Genomic DNA, 21,515 nt, shown 5'->3' with positions numbered 1-21,515 from the left:
TACACAACGCTTGGAGGAGAGAACTTGACAAGGTAGTTGCAGAGAGGTAGTTTACCCTTCATGAAAGATTGTAGGGGCAGAGGTCTAATTGCAGAGTAAGGGGTCACCCAGTTTAGAGAGAAGGAATTTCATTTGAGATGAATGAAGAATTATAGAATTCTTCACTGCAGAGGAATTGGTGGTAACAGAATGAGAAGTAAATAAACCTGTTTCCGTACAACACAATGGGTGGCAGCTCATTGACTGGATCCATTCAAATAAACAGCAGAGTCCACTTGACAACTATTCACTGTATACATTCTGGTCAAATGGACCTGATGGAGGCAAGGCAAAAAGCTTCAACAAAATGCAACGTTTTTCAGCAAAACTAATGTTCTGCACAACAACATAACAGAAACAAAATCCCGAGACAAGCGATTAGAGAACATTCAAGCAACAGGTCATTTATTCAAGAATTAATCTGATAACATTATTTCATATGGAGTGATTAATTATGGTTTAGTTTAAATGGACATACAACATACTCATTCATTGTAAATTATCCTCAACTACTGTGACCCAGGAATTGGAGCCAAGCTCAAACACCGCTAAGTGCCATCACTTCAGTCTCCTGTACAATGGTCACAACCCTGTCACTGCTTTTCAATCACTAACTCCACTAATACCAGCTCCCCAGCGAAAAAGGGGACGTGGAGGATACAGACGGACATTGAAGGAGATGGGAAAGGCTGGGGATAAGGAGATAGAGACATTGAAGGAGATGGGAAAGGCTGGGGATAAGGAGATAGGGGCAGGCTGGGGATAAGGAAATACATAAAGAGAGACATGAAAGGATGAACACAGGGGGAGAAAGAGGCCCAGAGACAGACAGCATGAGAGATGGGCAGGATAAGACATGGAACTTTGAGAGAGGAGGGTGGGCAGGGTGAGAGAGCAGTAGGTTGCTGTCCACACTCAGTTTGAGTCAGAATCCTCCTCTTGCCACCACCTCCACTGAGACCAGTAGGCAAGTTTTTCAGGCACAGAATTTGATCAAGGTCAGTGACCATTCACTGGAGAAAGCAGTAAAGCCCCAGTGATCACAATGCAGTGTACAACAACACCAGGGACTGGCATTCTCAGTCCAAACACTGTCACTGATTCAAGGGAGACAAAGCTACTGACAAGCAGCAACGTATCACACATTAACCTCAACATCATTTATAAGGGATGTGTGAGAAGTTACATTTGTTAAAGTTTACCAAGATTAAGATTCTGACCTTGGTTGAATGAAATGGGTATTTGGGAAGGAGTTGCTGGGTGGAAGACTGCAATGCTGCATCTGGCTTTTCTAATGTTGCAAGTCAGGCTAAAATATCAGAGATGCAGAATGGGCAGGGCAGAAGTTACTGAGGCTGTAGGAGGTTAATATCAAACACGTAGTGTATAGCCACAGACCTTTGTCCATGACCTGATATGTGTACACACACACACACACACACAGACACACACACACACACACACACACACACACACACACAGACACACACACACACACTGATAGATGAGACAAAGGTCAGGAATCAGCGAGATGAGTGCTAGCGATCTGTGTGCTGAGGGCAGTGCAGGAGGTACAGGGTGGAGTTGCCTAGGAGATCAGGCGGCTGTGTAGTTCATGCAGTTGATCATGGAGCAGGACAATGCGATGAATCTTCCCTTGGCCTGGTGGACATGACAGGCTGACTTTACCCACACAAACTGCATCCAATTTCGCCTCCTCCATGGCCTGTGGCATAAAACAAAACATCAACTCTAGGTCACAACAGCCCACTGAATTCATGTCAGCATTTACTGATGGTCAACAAAATAATCCCCATTATACCCATTCTGTTCAGGTCCCTTTCCAACCCTGAATCTTCACCCCACTGACTGACTCTGGAGATTAATCCACAGCGTCACAATTCATATCAGATTCTCACATTCTAAAGCTCTCCCATTTAATCTTGTTCAAGACCTTTACTGCAAAATTAAACATTTGGGCCAGTGGTAACCCATTCCACCTGTTCCACCATCCAATAAAGTGCAGCAACGGAGAATATAAACTCAAATTGCAAGAGGATGGGACCTGTACAGGGGGACAGTAAACAGAGACAAATTTAAAGACAGAAAGCACCTGACAGGCAGACGTCACGAACCGGATTCAGGCCACAGGGAGTGGGACTAAAAATGCGAAACACAGTTCTTTAGGCCTTGTAGGTTAACGTGCAGAGCATTTATAATAAAATGGATAAATTAGTTATGCAAATAGATCGAAGTATTCCTGAAACAGTGGGCATTACGGAGACATGCTGAGACAGGGTGACCAGGAATGGGAATTGAACATCCAGCAGTTTTCAGTTTTTGAGAAAGACCAGGACTCCGTAACTGTGGCAGTAATACTGGAGAGGAATTTGAAAAGGAAATCAGAGACGTAAGTAATAAAGGGAAGGCAGTAATTACGGGTGACTTCAATCTGGGGAACACATCCAGCAAATCACATCAACAGAACACCATTAGGAACGAGTTGTTGGAGAGTTTTATGAATTCATCTGTCAAGAAACAAACTAAAGACAAAGCCATTCTTGATTGGGCATTGCATAAAAAGCACTGAAAAATTGGGTATAGTCCCTTAGGGAAGAATGACCATAACGGCACAGAATTCTTCAACACAGTAAAGAGTGACATAACTGTTTCTGAGGCTTGAGTCCTGAGTTGAAAGAAAGGAAACTAGGATGGTATGAGGCGTAAGCTGGCTACGATAAACTAGGGATCGTTATCTGGAGATGACAGAAAAAAAGTAAGGGCAAACATTTAGAGAATGTATGGATGAATGCCAAAGCTTGTTAATTCCGGTCAGCATAAAAATAAAACTGGAAACGTGGTCAGATCATGGCTAACAAGGGAAATTAGGGACACGGTAAAATCCAAACAGAAATACAAATCACCAACAAAAGAAAGATTGAGAACAGATTAGATTCCAAAAAAGGGAAACAAAGGAAAGGGTTAAAATGGGGGAAATAACAGAATGAGAATAAGGGTCCAAATATAGGGTCCATTAGGAAAACATGAATGGGGCGGATGGCCCCAGAGTCTGAAAGGGATCTTTCTAATGGGGAGCAGGGAGATGGCAGATTCATTTTAAAGCCATGCATTAATTCCGCTTCCACTAACGAAGATACAAGTAACATCAAAAAACCGAAGATTTTACAGCAGGGTCTGGGTGGGGATGATAAATATTCTGGGTGTGTATGACAGGGAGGGTCTGGGTGGGGATGATTAATATTCTGGGTGTGTATGACAGGGAAGGTCTGGGTGGGGGTGAATAATATTCTGGGTGTGTATTACAGGGAGGGTCTGGGTGGGGGTGATTAATATACTGGGTGTGTATTACAGGGAGGGTCTGGGTGGGGATGATTAATATTCTGGGTGTGTATGACAGGGAGGGTCTGGGTGGGGATGATTATTATTCTGTGTATGTATTACAGGGAGAGTCTGGGTGGGGGTGATTAATATACTGGGTGTGTATTACAGGGAGGGTCTGGGTGGGGATGATTAATATTCTGGGTGTGTATGACAGGGAGGGTCTGGGTGGGTGTGATTAATATTCTGGGTGTGTATTACAGGGAGAGTCTGGGTGGGGGTGATTAATATACTGGGTGTGTATTACAGGGAGGGTCTGGGTGGGGATGATTAATATTCTGGGTGTGTATTACAGGGAGGGTCTGGGTGGGGGTGATTAATATTCTGGGTGTGTATTACAGGGGGGGTCTGGGTGGGGGTGATTAATATACTGGGTGTGTATTACAGGGAGGGTCTGGGTGGGGGTGATTAATATTCTGTGTATGTATTACAGGGAGGGTCTGGGTGGGGGTGATTAATATTCTGGGTGTGTATTACAGGGAGGGTCTGGGTGGGGGTGATTAATATTCTGGGTGTGTATGACAGGGAGGGTCTGGGTGGGGATGATTATTATTCTGTGTATGTATTACAGGGAGAGTCTGGGTGGGGGTGATTAATATTCTGGGTGTGTATTACAGGGAGTGTCTGGGTGGGGGTGATTAATATTCTGGGTGTGTATTACAGGGAGAGTCTGGGTGGGGGTGATTAATATTCTGTGTATGTATTACAGGGAGAGTCTGGGTGGGGGTGATTAATATACTGGGTGTGTATTACAGGGAGGGTCTGGGTGGGTGAGGATTAATATTCTGGGTGTGTATTACAGGGAGGGTCTGGGTGGGGATGATTAATATTGTGTGTGTGTGTATTACAGGGAGGGGCTGGGTGGGGGTGATTAATATTGTGTGTGTGTGTATTACAGGGAGGGGCTGGGTGGGTGAGGATTAATATTCTGGGTGTGTATTACAGGGAGGGTCTGGGTGGGTGTGATTAATATTCTGGGTGTGTATTACAGGGAGGGTCTGGGTGGGGGTGATTAATATTCTGGGTGTGTATTACAGGGAGGGTCTGGGTGGGGGTGATTAATATTCTGTGTATGTATGACAGGGAGGGTCTGGGTGGGGGTGATTAATATTCTGGGTGTGTATTACAGGGAGTGTCTGGGTGGGGGTGATTAATATTCTGGGTGTGTATTACAGGGAGAGTCTGGGTGGGGGTGATTAATATTCTGGGTGTGTATTACAGGGAGGGTCTGGGTGGGGGTGATTAATATTCTGGGTGTGTATTACAGGGAGGGTCTGGGTGGGTGAGGATTAATATTCTGTGTATGTATTACAGGGAGGGTCTGGGTGGGGGTGAATAATATTCTGGGTGTGTATTACAGGGAGAGTCTGGGTGGGGGTGATTAATATTCCGTGTATGTATTACAGGGAGTGTCTGGGTGGGTGAGGATTATTATTCTGTGTATGTATTACAGGGAGGGTCTGGGTGGGGGTGATTAATATTCTGTGTATGTATTACAGGGGGGGTCTGGGTGGGGGTGATTAATATTCTGGGTGTGTATTACAGGGAGGGTCTGGGTGGGGATGATTATTATTCTGTGTATGTATTACAGGGAGGGTCTGGGCGGGGGTGATTAATATTCTGTGTGTGTATTACAGGGAGAGTCTGGGTGGGGGTGATTAATATTCTGGGTGTGTATAACAGAGAGGGTGTGGGTGGGGGTGATTAATATACTGGGTGTGTATTACAGGGAGGGTCTGGGTGGGGGTGATTAATATACTGGGTGTGTATTACAGGGAGGGTCTGGGTGGGGGTGATTAATATTCTGGGTGTGTATAACAGAGAGGGTGTGGGTGGGGGTGATTAATATACTGGGTGTGTATTACAGGGAGGGTCTGGGTGGGTGAGGATTTATATTCTGGCTGTGTATAACAGAGAGGGTGTGGGTGGGTCTTGATGGATGTTTTAGTGGGTCTATTCGTGGTACAGTTTGTGAATGTGTGGAGAACGCTGCTGTCAGTCCACATACCTTAGTAAAGGCTGGATGCGGGAATGTTGCAAAATCGGAGTGTACTCGGGCCTTTGCTTTGTTCACTGAGACTCGCTCCACTTCATCCTACAGTGGGATCGAGAAGCATTGTCAGGCATTTCCTTTCAATCCCAGTCTCCACCAACACCAGCGCCAACACAGTGGGCCCGATGTTTCATTTTGAATTGCATGTTCTGTCAATTTGCAGGCAAAATGATGTGGGGTTGCTAGAAATTGGACATTTGAGCATTCCATGATGAGTGAGGACAATATCGCACATTTTGGGCTCAGTGACGGGGGAGTTGCCAGTTCAGTTGCACCGTTTGGATCGCTCACCACACACGGATGGAGATCGATCTGCAGCTGGATCATCCACTGTCATTAGATTAGAATAGATTAGATTCTTGACAGTATGGAAACAGGCCCTTCGGACCAACAAGTCCACACCGCCCTTTGGAGCGTCCCGCCCAGACCCATCCCCCTATAACCCCCACACCCCTGAACACTATGGACAATTTAGCATGGCCAATCCACCTGGCCTGCACATCTTTGGGCTGTGGGAGGAAACCGAAGCACCTGGAGGAAACCCACGCAGACATGGGGAGAATGTGCAAACTCCACACAGACAGTCACCCGAGGGTGGGATTGAACCCGGGTCCCTGGTGCTGTGAGGCTGCAGTGCTAACCACTGAGCCACTGTGTCATGGTTCATGTGGGATCACCTACATGGGAAAACTGGGAATGCTGAGAGAGTTTAAGCAATCTGTGTCTCAATCAACATATTTCTGTGCTTTTCATGGAATAATACACCAGCTGACAGAAAGTTCATCTGCTTAATGTGTAAAACACAGACAATGTTGGAGAAACTCAGTAGATCTAGCAGCTTCTCGGGAGACAGAATTGGAGATAATCTTGAATCCGATATGATTGCTTCAGACGTGAAAGGGAATGGAAATTTTTCTAAATTTTTAGACTTTACAGAGTCGGTCAGGTGGTGAAGGGAATGGTTGGCAGTATACAGTCTTCTCTCTACCACCCCAGCAGGACACAGACCCCTTGCCCCTCCCCCAGTGGGGTACATACTCCTTCCCCCTCACCCGCGGGGTACGGCCCCCTTCCCCCTCCCACCTCCCCAGCAGGGTACATAAACCTGCCCCCCTCCCCCAGCGGGGTACATACTCCATCCCCCTCGCCTGCGGGGTACAGCTCCCCCCTTCCCCCTCCCCACTCCCCCAGCAGGGTACATACCCCTTCCCCCTCACCCACAGGGTACAGCCTCCCTTCCTCCTCGCCCCTCCCCCAGCAGGATACAGACTCCTCGCCCCTCCAGCAGTCGCTGTACCTTGATGTGGTCGACACTGTCACTCAGCTGTCTGAGTGTGACAAGGTGCTCCAATAGTTGTGCTGTGGGGTTGCCCTTCACCTCTGAGGCTGTGCTGCCTGAAACAATCAGCGACAATCTCTCAATGTAAACATAACGCCTACAGCCACATTAATCACACCCTGAACACACACCCTCCCACAGCGCGGCACTCCCTCGGGAACAGCCCTCCAACAGTGCCCCCTCCCTTGGCACTGACCCTCCGACAGTGCGCCCTCCCTCCGACAGTGCCCCCTCCTTCAGCAATGACCCTCCGACAGTGTCCCCTTCTTCAATGACCCTCCGACAGTGCCCCCTCCTTCAGCAATGACCCTCTGACAGTCCCCCTCCCTCAATGGCCCTCTGACTGTGCCCGCTCCTTCAGCAATGAACATCCGACAGTGCCCCCTCTCTCAACGACCCTCCAACAGTGCCCCCTCCTTCAGTAATGACCCTCCGACAGTGCGCCCTCCCTCAGCAATGACCCTCCGACAGTGCGCCCTCCCTCAGCAATGACCCTCTGACAGCGCACCCTGTCCCTCGAAAGTTGCCCTCCAACAGTGCCCTGTCCCTCGGAAATTGCCCTCCGACAGTGTCGCCTCCCTCAATGACTCTCTGACAGCGGGAGTTCAGTTCTCAGGACCCGAATCTCACCTGGGCCTCGGTGCGAGATATCAACCACTTTGGCGTGGGCACTGATTTGCTGCAGCTTTTCCAGTAACTGGTGGGTCTTCCTACTCAGAGCTCCAATTGCAGCACCGTCCTCCTGGGCCTGAGGTGTCAATGACAGCTTGGGAACATGGATTGGTGGCAGTGCTGATAAGTCTGCTCTCATCTGGGCAGCCTGAGCCCCCCCCGGGGAGGGGGAAGAGACAGAGTACATGTGAGGGACTGTTTCTGAGAGAGACATGCAGAGAAACAGACAGAGACACAGACATTGAGGGAGGGAAAGAGAGAGCTGGAAAGAGAGAGCTGGAAAGACAGAGGGCAATGGAGTTACAGATATGGAGCGGGGTGGGGAGAGATGGGAGCAGTTATAGAGAATGGATAGAAATGCGGGACGGAAGACGAGGGGGAAGGACAAGTGTTGGGAGAACTCAGACAGAGAGAGGGAGACAGAGAGAGGGAGACAGAGAGAGGGAGTCAGAGAGAGGGAGTCAGAGAGAGGGAGACAGAGAGAGGGAGACAGAGAGAGGGAGACAGAGAGAGGGAATCAGAGAGAGGGAATCAGACAGAGGGAGTCAGAGAGAGGGAGTCAGAGAGAGGGAGTCAGAGAGAGGGAGTCAGAGAGAGGGAGTCAGAGAGAGGGAGTCAGAGAGAGGGAGACAGAGAGAGGGAGACAGAGAGAGGGAGACAGAGAGAGGGAGACAGAGAGAGGGAGACAGAGAGAGGGAGTCAGAGAGAGGGAGACAGAGAGAGGGAGACAGAGAGAGGGAGACAGAGAGAGGGAGTCAGAGAGAGGGAGACAGAGAGAGGGAATCAGAGAGAGGGAGACAGAGAGAGGGAGACAGAGAGAGGGAGAGGGAGAGGGAGTCAGAGAGAGGGAGACAGAGAGAGGGAGACAGAGAGAGGGAGACAGAGAGAGGGAGTCTGAGAGAGGGAGACAGAGAGAGGGAGTCAGAGAGAGGGAGACAGAGACAGAGAGAGGGAGTCAGAGAGAGGGAGTCAGAGAGAGGGAGTCAGAGAGAGGGAGTCAGAGAGAGGGAGTCAGAGAGAGGGAGACAGAGAGAGGGAGACAGAGAGAGGGAGACAGAGAGAGGGAGACAGAGAGAGGGAGACAGAGAGAGGGAGACAGAGAGAGGGAGTCAGAGAGAGGGAGACAGAGACAGAGAGAGGGAGTCAGAGAGAGGGAGTCAGAGAGAGGGAGACAGAGAGAGGGAGACAGAGACAGAGAGAGGGAGTCAGAGAGAGGGAGTCAGAGAGAGGGAGACAGAGAGAGGGAGACAGAGAGAGGGAGACAGAGAGAGGGAGTCAGAGAGAGGGAGTCAGAGAGAGGGAGTCAGAGAGAGGGAGTCAGAGAGAGGGAGTCAGAGAGAGGGAGTCAGAGAGAGGGAGACAGAGAGAGGGAGACAGAGAGAGGGAGTCAGAGAGAGGGAGTCAGAGAGAGGGAGACAGAGAGAGGGAGACAGAGAGAGGGAGACAGAGAGAGGGAGTCAGAGAGAGGGAGTCAGAGAGAGGGAGACAGAGAGAGGGAGACAGAGACAGAGAGAGGGAGTCAGAGAGAGGGAGACAGAGAGAGGGAGACAGAGAGAGGGAGACAGAGAGAGGGAGACAGAGAGAGGGAGACAGAGAGAGGGAGACAGAGAGAGGGAGACAGAGAGAGGGAGACAGAGAGAGGGAGTCAGAGAGAGGGAGACAGAGAGAGGGAGACAGAGAGAGGGAGACAGAGAGAGGGAGTCAGAGAGAGGGAGTCAGAGAGAGGGAGTCAGAGAGAGGGAGACAGAGAGAGGGAGACAGAGAGAGGGAGACAGAGAGAGGGAGACAGAGAGAGGGAGTGAGAGAGAGGGAGTGAGAGAGAGGGAGTCAGAGAGAGGGAGACAGAGAGAGGGAGACAGAGAGAGGGAGACAGAGAGAGGGAGTCAGAGAGAGGGAGACAGAGAGAGGGAGACAGAGAGAGGGAGACAGAGAGCGGGAGACAGAGAGAGGGAGACAGAGAGAGGGAGACAGAGAGAGGGAGACAGAGAGAGGGAGACAGAGAGAGGGAGAGGGAGACAGAGAGAGGGAGACAGAGAGTGGGAGACAGAGAGAGGGAGACAGAGAGAGGGAGGGGGGGACTGAGGTGGGAAGGGAGGGTGAGAATGTGAGAGAAAGGTAGAGAGTTGGAGAGAAGCACACACCAAGCTCAGAATGTAAGAGAAGTCCATTCAGCTCTTTGAACCTACTTGTCATTCTATTTGATCATCGCTGATCAGCTCCTGCTTTCTCTGTACTGTCTTTGATTCCTTTAACCCCAAGAACTGCAGCGAGCTCTTTCTTGAAAGGTTTGGCCTCAATAGTTTTCTGAGGCAGGGAATTCTACAGGCTCCACAGCAATGACAAAGTCCTGCCTTCACATTGAGAACAACCCCCATCGTGTTGTGTGGCACTGTCACCGTGCTAAATGGGACAGACTTCACACAGATCTAGCAACTCAAGGCTGGGCATCCATGAGGTGCTGTGGGCCATCAACAGCAGCAGAACTGTACTCCAGCACAATCTCTAACCTCACGGACCGGCATATCCCTGACTCCACCATTACCATCAAGCCAGGGGATCAACCCTGGTTCAATGGAGAGGGCAGGGGGGGATGCCAGGAGCAGCGCCAGGCAGATCTGAGGATGAGGTATCAACCTGGTGAAGCCACCAAACAGGACTACTCGCACGCCAAACAGTGAAAGCAGCAAGTGATAGACAGAGCTAAGCGATCCCACAGCCAACAGATCAGATCTAAGCTCTGCAGTCCTGCCACATCCAGGCGTGAATGGTGTCAGAAAATTAAACAACTCACTGAAGGAGGAGGGTCCACAAATGTCCCCATCCTCAATGATGGAAGAGCCCAGCACATCAGTGCAAAAGATAATGTTGGAGCATTCGCAGCAATCTTCGGCCAGAAGTGCCGAGTGAATGATCCATTTCAGCCTCCTCCAGTGGTCCCCAGCATCACAGATACCAGTCTCCAGCCAATTCCATTCACTCCACGTGAAATCCAGAAATGGTTGGAGACACTGGATACTGCAAAGGCTACAGGCCCTGACAACATCCAGGCAATAGTAGTGAAGAGTTTTGCTGGTTCTGGACTCCCCCAGTATCAGAAATATCCTTCCAGAATCTAAACTGTCTGGACCTCTTAGAATTTGAGAGATTTCTATGAGATCCTCCCTGATTCTTTTAAACTCCAGTGGGTACAATCCTGACCAACTCAATCTTTCCTCATACGTCAGTTCTGCCAACCCAGACCAATTCAGTAAAACACTAAACAATAGAGCCCCTGAAAGAACCATGGATGCTGGAAATCTGAAACATGAGCTGCCCACCAATCCAATGGAAACTGGCCTAGTCAATCATGACCAAAAGCCACAGACATAAAACATGTCTCCGCTGTAGTGTTGCACCACACACCCGATTCTGGGATGAAAATTTGCCCGATACCTTTAACTGGTTGTTCTCATTCTTCAGTTGCTTGACAGAGAGTCGGAGAGCATCGATGTGCTGCAGGAGTAAAGGCGAATCCTTGATCTGAACTGGACCAGGGCCACCTGCCACCTGGGCTGCACCTGTCCCTGCACAACATCACAAAGAATGAGCAAACAGCTGTGGAACTGCAATGTCCAGCACAGAAGAGACAGAGACACTAAGGAATGGGTCATGAAGAATAACTCTAACACAGGGCAATAAATTTAGCTATTGCATCAAAACACATCAATTAAAAGACAGGACTGACCAGGAACCTCCCAGAAGCTTCTTTGAAGTTGGTGTTAATCAGACAATTGAAGCCTCATGCATGATTTGATGAGTTTGCAATGTTAACTGACGTGTTATAAATTATCACTGAAAGTGTCTCCTAAAGAAAACAAAATTACAAGGCAACCCTCCTCTCAGAATCGTACAAGTGTTAGGGTAAGGTGGTGGCCACTCAGCCCCTTCCACAAGATGACGTGAAGACTATCCACTTAATGACTGTCCATAGCTTATAACCAGATGTTATCTGACAAACAAGCTTTTATGTCAATTGTAACTCTGGGCAGACAATTAATGCTGTTCCAGCCAACAACAGTCATACTCCAGGAGGAAAACTCAGCTTTGCTATAAATAACCAGGAGAAGAGTTCCATTCGCAAAACAGAACATAGAACATAACAGCACAGTACAGGCCCTTCGGCCCTCGATGTAGTGCCGACCGATCGAACCGATCTCAAGCCCATCTAACCTACACTATTCCATGTACGTCCATATGCTTATCCAATGACGACTTAAATGTACCTAAAGTTGGCGAATCTACTACTGTTGCAGGCAAAGCGTTCCATTCCCTTACTACTGTCTGAGTAAAGAAACTACCTCTAACATCTGTCCTATATCTTTCACCCCTCAATTTAAAGCTATGCCCCCTCGTGCTCGCCGTCACCATCCTAGGAAAAAGGCTCTCCTTATCCACCCTATCTAACCCTCTGATTATTTTATATGTTTCAATTAAGCCACCTCTCAACCTTCTTCTCTCCAATGAAAACAGCCTCAAGTCCCTCAGCCTTTCATAGAACATAGAACATAGAACAGTACAGCACAGAACAGGCCCTTCAGCCCACAATGTTGTGCCGACCATTGATCCTCATGTATGCACCCTCAAATTTCTGTGACCATATGCATGTCCAGCAGTCTCTTAAATGACCCCAATGACCTTGCTTCCACAACTGCTGCTGGCAACGCATTCCATGCTCTCACAACTCTCTGCGTAAAGAACCTGCCTCTGACATCCCCTCTATACTTTCCACCAACCAGCTTAAAACTATGACCCCTCGTGCTAGCCATTTCTGCCCTGGGAAATAGTCTCTGGCTATCAACTCTATCTATGCCTCTCATTATCTTGTATACCTCAATTAGGTCCCCTCTCCTCCTCCTTTTCTCCAATGAAAAGAGACCGAGCTCAGTCAACCTCTCTTCATAAGATAAGCCCTCCAGTCCAGGCAGCATCCTGGTAAACCTCCTCTGAACCCTCTCCAAAGCATCCACATCTTTCCTATAATAGGGCGCCCAGAACTGGACGCAGTATTCCAAGTGCGGTCTAACCAAAGTTTTATAGAGCTGCAACAAGATCTCACGACTCTTAAACTCAATCCCCCTGTTAATGAAAGCCAAAACACCATATGCTTTCTTAACAACCCTGTCCACTTGGGTGGCCATTTTAAGGGATCTATGTATCTGCACACCAAGATCCCTCTGTTCCTCCACGCTGCCAAGAATCCTATCCTTAATCCTGTACTCAGCTTTCAAATTCGACCTTCCAAAATGCATCACCTCGCATTTATCCAGGTTGAACTCCATCTGCCACCTCTCAGCCCATCTCTGCATCCTGTCAATGTCCCGCTGCAGCCTACAACAGCCCTCTACACTGTCAACGACACCTCCGACCTTTGTGTCGTCTGCAAACTTGCTGACCCATCCTTCAATTCCCTCGTCCAAGTCATTAATAAAAATTACAAACAGTAGAGGCCCAAGGACAGAGCCCTGTGGAACCCCACTCACCACTGACTTCCAGGCAGAATATTTTCCTTCTACTACCACTCGCTGTCTTCTGTTGGCCAGCCAATTCTGTATCCAAGCAGCGAAGTTCCCCTGTATCCCATTCCTCCTGACCTTCTGAATGAGCCTTCCATGGGGAACCTTATCAAATGCCTTACTGAAGTCCATATACACCACATCCACAGCTCGACCCTCATCAACCTTTCTAGTCACATCCTCAAAAAACTCGATAAGGTTTGTAAGGCATGACCTACCCCTCACAAAGCCGTGTTGACTGTATTTGATCAAGCCATGCTCTTCCAGATGGTCATAAATCTTATCCCTCAGAATCCTTTCTAACACCTTGCAGACGACAGACGTGAGACTTACCGGTCTATAATTGCCGGGGATTTCCCTATTTCCTTTCTTGAAGAGAGGAATTACATTTGCCTCTCTCCAGTCCTCAGGTACGACTCCAGTGGAGAGCGAGGATGCAAAGATCTTCGCAAGTGGCGAAGCAATTGCATTTCTCGCTTCCCAAAGCAGCCGAGGACAAATCTGATCCGGGCCTGGCGACTTGTCAATCTTAATGTTTGACAAAATTTTCAGCACATCAGCTTCGTCTATCTCTATCCATTCCAGCATGCACACCTGCTCTTCAAAGGTTTCATTCACTACAAAGTTCGTTTCTTTCGTAAAGACAGAAGCAAAAAACTCATTTAGGGCTTCCCCTACCTCCTCAGGCTCCACACACAAGTTCCCTATGCTATCCCTGATCGGCCCTACTCTTTCTTTGACCATTCTCTTATTCCTCACGTAAGTGTAAAATGCCTTTGTGTTTTCCCGGATTCCTTCTGCCAAGCCTTTCTCGTGCCCCCTCCTGGCTCTCCTCAGACCATTTTTGAGCTCCTTCCTTGCCTGCATGTAATCCTCTCTAGCTGAACTTGACCCTAGCTTCCTCCACCTTATGTAAGCTACCTTCTTCCTTTTCACTAGAAGCTCCACCGCTCTCGTCATCCAAGGTTCCTTAATCTTACCCCTTCTTGCCTTTCCTCGTAAGATCTTCCCTCCATAACAGGCAACATCCTAGTAAATCTCCTCTGCACCCTTTCCAAAGCTTCCACATCCTTCTTATAATGTGGTGACCAGAACTGTACACAATACTCCAAGTGCGGCCGCACCAGAGTTTTGTACAGCTTCACCATAACCTCTTGGTTCCGAAACTCGATCCCTCTACTAATAAAAGCAAAAACACTGTATGCCTGCTTAACAGCCCTGTTTAACCTGGGTGGCAACTTTCAAGGATCTGTGTACATGGATACCGAGATCTCTCTGCTGATCTACACTACTAAGAATCTTACCATTAGCCCTGTACTTTGCCTTCCGCTTACTCTTACCAAAGTGCAGCACCTCACACTTTTCCGCATTAAACTCCATTTGCCACCTCTCAGCCCAGCTCTGCAGCTTATCTATGTCTCTCTGCAACCTACAGCATCCTTCGCTACTATCCACAACTCCACCGACCCTAGTGTTGTCTGCAAATTTACTAACCCATCCTTCTACGCTCTCATCCAGGTCATTTATAAAAATGACAAACAGCAGTGGACCCAACACCGACCCTTGCGGTACACCACTAGTAACTGGTCTCCAGGATAGACATTTCCCATCAACTACCACCCTCTGTCTTCTTTCAGCAAGCCAATTTCTGATCCAAACTGCTATATCTCCCACAATCCCATTCCTCCGCATTTTGTACAATAGCCTATTGTGGGGAACCTTATCGAACGCCTTGCTGAAATCCATGTACACCACATCAACCGGTTTACTCTCATCTACCTGTTTGGTCACCTTCTCAAAGAACTAAATATCTTGATGTAGATTTTAGCCTGATGTCATACACAAATGTTGCGGTGCATGGGCAGCGAAGAAAGGGGCAGGATTTTAGAAAGGGGTTAGCATCTTGGAGTGAGTATACGGAGGGAACACCATAGGTGGGGTTGGGTTGCAAGGTGAGTTAGACAAGTTGAGCATGTGGGCAAATAGTATAACGTGGTGCAAACAAACAAAACATGAAAAACAGGCAGAGTATGATTTAAATGGTGATAAACTGTGAACTGTGAATATACAAAGGGTGCCCTTGTGTAGCACTCAGTGAAAGCAGGCAGGCAGAAGCAGCAAGCAAGCAAGAAGGAAAACAGTCTTTTGGCCTTCACTGAAAGAGGACCCGAGTTCACAAATAGGAATGACTCACTGTAGCTGGACTGGGTTTTGTTAAGAATGCACCTGGAGTATCATGTGCAGTTTGCTCTCCCTGCTTCAGAAAGGACATACTCACCATAGACAGGGTGCACCAGAGGCTCATGAGGTTAATACTGAGGAATGGCAGGACTGTCATATGAGGGCAGGTTGATTAAACTAGTCTCGTATTCACTGGAGTTTAGAAAAGTGAGGGTGGCGGTTGATCTGAATGAGCGTAGAACTGTCCAGTACAGGAAACAGGCCCCTTGGCCCACCGTCCTGTCAGCCAGCTCATGGCCCACATTCCTTTATTCCCTGTCTGTTCATGTGTCTGTCTAAAAGTTTCTTAAACGTTGCTTTCGCATCTGCTTCGACCACCTCCCCTGGGTGTGCATTCCAGGCACATTCCACTGCCCTCTGTATAAAAACCTTCCCTCACACATCTGCACCCATTTACTGTTGACTTTCCTCCTACATTTCATCTTCCAGAATGCATCACCTTCCACATTTCCACCTTAAATTCCATCTGCCATTTCTCCAACCTTGTGAAACTTTTCCCCTGCTATCACAATCCACAACTTCACTAATAATCATGTCATTTACAAACTTAATTATCAGACAAGCTACATTTTCATCTCAATCATTAATATACATGACGAACAACAGAGGTTATGGATTTAAGTGAGGTATTTGACAAGGTTCCTCATGGTAGACTGGTTAGTAAGGTTAGCTCACACGGAATTCAGGCAGAGCTAGCCATCTGGATGCAAAATTGGCCCCAGGATAGAAGACAGACGGTGGTGGGGGGGTGTTGTGTTTCAGACTGGAGACCTATGGCCAGCAGTCTGCCACAGGGTTTGGTACTGGGTCCACTGCTTTTTGTCATGCATACAAATGATTTGGATGTGAATATGGGAGGTATGGTTAATAAGTTTGCAGATGACACCAAAGTTGGTGGTGTAGTGGGCAAAGTACAGGAACAGGCCCTTCGGCCCTCCAAGCCTGCACCATCACATTTTGCCCTTCCATACTAAAACTGCCTTCACTTACAGGATCCGTATCTCTGTTCCCTTCCTATTCATGTATTCGTCCAGGTGCTTCCTGAATGCTGTTACTGGGTCTGCTTCCACCACTTTCTCTGGGAGCACATTCCAGGCACTCAGCACCCTTTGTGTGAAAAACTTGCCTCACACATCTCTATTATACACATCGCCAGCACTTGAACCTGTATCCCCTAGTAATTGCCCCCTCCACCCTGGGAAAAAGCCTCATACTTTCCACCCTCGCCAGGCCATTCACAATCTTATAAACTTCTATCAGGTTGACCCTCAACTTCCTGTGTTCCAGTGAAAACAGACCCAGACTATCCAGCCTTTCTTCACAGCTAAATTCTCCCATACCAGGTAGCATCCTGGTAAACCTGTTCTGTACCCTCTCCAAAGCATCCATATCCTTCCGGTAGTGTGGTGACCAGAACTGGACACAATATTCCGAGTGTAGCCGAACTAAAGTTCTGTAAAGCTGCAGCGTAACTTGCCTATCCTTATACTCAATGCCCCTTCCAACCCAGATCCCTCTGCTTATCAATACTCCTAAGGGTTCTGCCATTCACTGTATAATTTCCACCTGTACCTCATCTTCCAAAATGCACCACCTCGTGTTAGTCCAGATTAAACACTGTCGGCCATTTCTCTGCCCACGCCCCAGCTGATCCATATCCCGCTGCATCCTCTGACAATTCTCCTCACTAACTGCAATTCCATCAATCTTTGTATTATCCACAAATTTACTAATTAGACCAGCTAACGTTTTCCTACAAACCGTTTATATAGACCACAAACAGCAGAAATCCCTGCACAGATCCCTGTGGAAGAGACGGTCAAATATGAAGGGAGGCTAGCTAGTAATATTAGAAATTATAGTAAAAGTTTCTTTCAATATATAAGAAACAAACGAGAGCCAAAATTAGACAGTGGGCTGCTCCAAATTGATGCTGGAAAGCTAGTGATAGGAGATAAGTAAATAGCTGAAGAAGTTAATAAGTACTTTGTGTCAGTTTTCACAGTGGAAGACATGAGTAGTATCCCAACAATTAAGGAGACCGAGGGGGCAGAGTTGAGTACGGTAGGCATTACAAAAGAGAAAGTGCTAGAAAAGCTAAAAGGTCTAAAAATTGATAAACCTCCCGGCCCCAATGGGCTACATCCTAGAGTTCTGAGGGAAGTGGCTGAGGAAATAGCGGAGGCTTTGGTTGTGATCTTTCAAAAGTCACTGGAGTCAGGGAAAGTCCTAGATGATTGGAAAATTGCTGTTGTAACCCCCTTGTTTAAGAAAGGATCAAGACAAAAGATGGAAAATTATAGGCCGATTAGCCTAACCTCGGTAGTTGGTAAAATTCTAGAATCCATTGTCAAGGATGAGATTTCTTAATTCCTGGAAGTGCAGGGTCAGATTAGAACAAGTCAGCATGGTTTTAGTAAGGGGAGGTCGTGCCTGACAAACCTGTTAGAATTCTTTGAAGAAGTAACAAGTATGTTAGACCAGGGAAACCCAGTAGATGTTATCTATCTAGACTTCCAAAAGGCCTTTGATACGGTGCCTCACGAAAGGCTGTTGAGCAAGGTGAGGGCCCATGGCGTTTGAGGTGAGCTACTGGCTTGGATTGAGGATTGGCTGTCTGAAAGAAGGCAGAGAGTTGGGATAAAAGGCTCTTTTTCAGAATGGCAACTGGTGACGAGTGGTGCCCCGCAGGGTTCAGTGTTGGGGCCGCAGCTGTTCACCTTATATATTAATGATCTGGATGGAAGGACTGGGGGCATTCTGGCGAAGTTTGCCGTTGATATGAAGATAGGTGGACAGGCAGGTAGTACTGAGGAGGTGCGGAAGCTGCAGAAAGATTTAGACAGTTTAGGAGAGTGGCACAGGAAATGGCTGATGATTTTCAACGTGAGTAAATGTGAGGTTTTGCACTTTGGAAAAAAGAATACAAGCATGGACTATTTTCTAAACGGTGAGAAAATTCGCAAATCAGAAGTACAAAGGAATCTGGGAGTGCCGGTCCAGAATTCTCTAAAGGTTAACTTGTTAGTAGAGTCCGTAATTAAGAAAGCGAATGTAATGTTGTTTATCTTAAGAGGGTTGGAATATAAAAGCAGCGATGTGTTTCTGATGCTTTATAAAGCTGTAGTCAGGCCCCATTTAGAATACTGCATCCAATTTTGGGCCCCACATTTCAGGAAGGACATCCTGGCGCTGGAGCATGTCCAGCGGAGATTCACACAGATGATCCCTGGAATGGTAGGTTTAACTTACGATGAACAGCTGAGGATCCTGGGATTGTACTCATTAGAGTTTAGAAGGTTGAGGGGAGATCTATTGGAAACTTACAAGATAATGTATGGCTTAGACGGGGTGGACACTGGGACAGTTGTTTCCGTTGGGCGGGGAGACTAGGACCCGTGGGCACAGCCTTAAAATTAGAGAGGGTAAATTTAAAACTGAAATGAGACGACATTTCTTCAGCCAGAGAGTGGTGGGCTTGTGGAATTCATTGCCACGGAGTGCAGTGGCGGCCGGGACGTTGGATGCCTTCAAGGCAGAGATCGATAAATTCTTGATCTCGCAAGGAATCAAGGGCTACGGGGAGAGTGCAGGGAAGTGGAGTTGAAATGCCCATCAGCCATGATTTAAATGGTGGAGTGGAGTTGATGGGCCAAATGGCCTTACTTCCACTCCTATGTCTTATGGCCTTATCTGCTTCCGTTTCTTTTGAGGCGATACCCTCTAGTCCTAGTTTCACCTGCTAGTGGAAACAATCTCCCTGCCTCCACTTTATCTATCCCCTGCATTATCTTATATCTTTCTATAAGTTCTCCAGTCATTCTTCTGAATTCCAATGAGTATAATCCTAGTCTACTCAGTCTCTCCTCATAATCCAACCGTCTCAACTCTGGAATCAACCGAGTGAATCTCCTCTGCACCCCCTCCACTGCTGGTATATCTCTTTCCAAGTAAGGAGACCAAAACTGCACACAGTACGCCAGGTGTGATCTCATCAGGAGCCTGCACAGCTGCAGGACAGCCTCCCTGTTTTTAAACTCCATCCCTCAAGCAATGGCAGACAAAATTCCATTTGCCTTTTTAATCACCTGCTGCACCTGCAATCCTACCAAAATGGATGACCTTACACTTATTAACACTGTACTCCATCTGCCGGCCTTTCTCACTCACTTAGACTATCTACATCCCTCTGCAGACTTTCAGTGCCTTCTGCACACTTTGCTCTACCACTCACCTTCGTGTCATCTGCAAATTTTGACACATCACACTTAGTCCCCAACTCCAAATCATCTGTGTAAATTGTAAACAATTGAGGTCCCAACACTGATCCCTGAGGCACACCACTAGCCACTGACCGCCAACAAGAAAAACACCCATTTACCCCTCTCTGATGAAGGGCCTAGGCCCGAAACGTCAGCTTTTGTGCTCCTGAGATGCTGCTTGGCCTGCTGTGTTCATCCAGCCTCACATTTTATTATCTTGGATTCTCCAGCATCTGCAGTTCCCATTATCACATTTACCCCTACTCTTTGTTTTTGACTGGTCAACCAATCCTCTATCCATGCCAATACATTACCTGTAATACTGTGCAACTTTATCTTATGTCGCAGCCTTTGGTGGGGCACCTTGTCAAATGCCTTCTGGAAATCCAGATACACCACATCCACAGGTTCCCCATTGTCCACCATGCAAGTAATGTCCTCAAAGAATTCCACCAAATTAGTTAAACATGGCCTATCCTTCATGAACCCACGCTGGGTGTTCCCAATGGGACAATTTATATCCAGATGTCTTGCTATTTCTTCCTTAATGATAGATCCAAGCATTTTCCCCACTTCCCAAGTTAAACCAACTGGCCTATAGTTACCTGCTTTTTCTCTACTTCCATTTTTAAACAGTGGTGTCACATTGGTTGTTTTCCAATCTGCGGGAACCACCCCAGAGTCCAGTGAATTTCAGTAAATAGTTACTAGTGTATTTGCTATTTCCGCCATCACCTCTTTTAGTACGCTGGGATGTGTTTCATCAGGGCCAGGAGACTTACCTACCTTTAGCCCCATTAGCTTGCCCAGCACTGCCTCCTGAGTGATAATGATAGTTTCTCGGTCCTCACCTGCTATAACCTTCTTGCCATTAATTTTCGGCAGGTTATTTGTGTCTTCCACTGTGAAGACCGACACGAAATAACTGTTTAATGTCTCGGCTATTTCCTCATTCCCAGTTATTAAATCGGCCTTCTCATCCTCTAAAGGACCAATGTTCACCTTCACCACTCTGAAGATTCATTGAGAGAAACTTTTGCTGCCTGTTTTTGTATTCTGAGCTAGATTATTCCCATAATCTATCTTACTTTTCTTTGTAACTTTTTTTGTGGCTTCCTGTTGACCTTTAACAATTCCCAGTCTACTAGTTTCCCACTGCTCTTTGTTTTTTTGTATTTTTTTTCCCATTGCGATACTTTCCTTTATTTCCTTAGACATCCACGGCTGGCGCTCTCTTTTCCTACAGTTCTTCCTTATCACTGGAATATACTTTGCTGAGCACTGTGAAAAATTGTTTTGAAAGTCCTCCACTGTTCCTCAATTGACCCACCATAAAGTTTTTGCTCCCATTCTATGTCAGCTAACTCCTCCCTCATCCCATCATTGTCCTCTGCTTAAACAAGAGAGACTTAGGTACTGGATTTAACCTTCTCATGCTCCATCTGTACTTTAAATTCGACCATACTGTAATCACTCCTTCCGAGAGGATCCCTCACTGTGAGATCACTGATTATTCCTGTCTCCTGACACAGGGCTAGATCTAGGATAGCTTGCTCCCTCGTAGGTTCCATTATATCTTGTTTGAGGAAATTATCGCAGATGCATTCTATAAACCCCTCCTCAAGGCTGCCATGACCAACCTGGTTTGACCAATTGATATGTTAATTAAAATCCCCCATGATAATTGCTGCACCACTTTTACATGCATTAGCTATTTCTATGTTTATTGCCTGCCCCACCACGAAGTCATTATTTGGGGGCCCATAGATCACACCAATCAGAGACGACTTCTCCCTGCTATTCCGAATTTCCACCCAAATGGATTCAATGTTTTGTTCAGTAGAACCAATATCATCTCTCACTACCGCCCTGATATCATCCTTAAAAATCTGAGCAACACCACCTCCCTTACCTTCCTGTCTGTCCTTCCGAATAGTTTGATACCCCTGGATATGTAA

The 21,515-nt window shown here is 47.3% G+C and overlaps 1 protein-coding gene across 8 annotated transcripts in view; it reads right to left on the bottom strand.

Moving 5' to 3' along the window:
* Positions 1–417: 417 nt before the first annotated feature.
* The window catches only part of LOC125456566 (dynactin subunit 1-like), a 216,923-nt gene continuing 195,825 nt past the window's right edge, over positions 418–21,515 (bottom strand). For all 8 annotated transcript variants that reach the window (XM_059650884.1, XM_059650863.1, XM_059650866.1 and 5 more), the window contains 5 exons: positions 10,935–11,065; positions 7,461–7,650; positions 6,789–6,886; positions 5,447–5,533; positions 418–1,765 (listed from right to left, as the gene is read on the bottom strand). In XM_059650884.1, the coding sequence (XP_059506867.1) occupies positions 1,628–1,765; positions 5,447–5,533; positions 6,789–6,886; positions 7,461–7,650; positions 10,935–11,065 (644 nt within the window). In that variant the 3' untranslated portion in view covers positions 418–1,627. The remainder of the gene's footprint in view (positions 1,766–5,446; positions 5,534–6,788; positions 6,887–7,460; positions 7,651–10,934; positions 11,066–21,515) is intronic.

Source organism: Stegostoma tigrinum, chromosome 1 (genome assembly GCF_030684315.1).
Source record: "Stegostoma tigrinum isolate sSteTig4 chromosome 1, sSteTig4.hap1, whole genome shotgun sequence".
Taxonomy (NCBI): Eukaryota; Metazoa; Chordata; class Chondrichthyes; order Orectolobiformes; family Stegostomatidae; genus Stegostoma; species Stegostoma tigrinum.
The sequence above is the reverse complement of the archived record's forward strand: the minus strand, read 5'-3'. Positions and strand labels throughout refer to the sequence as shown.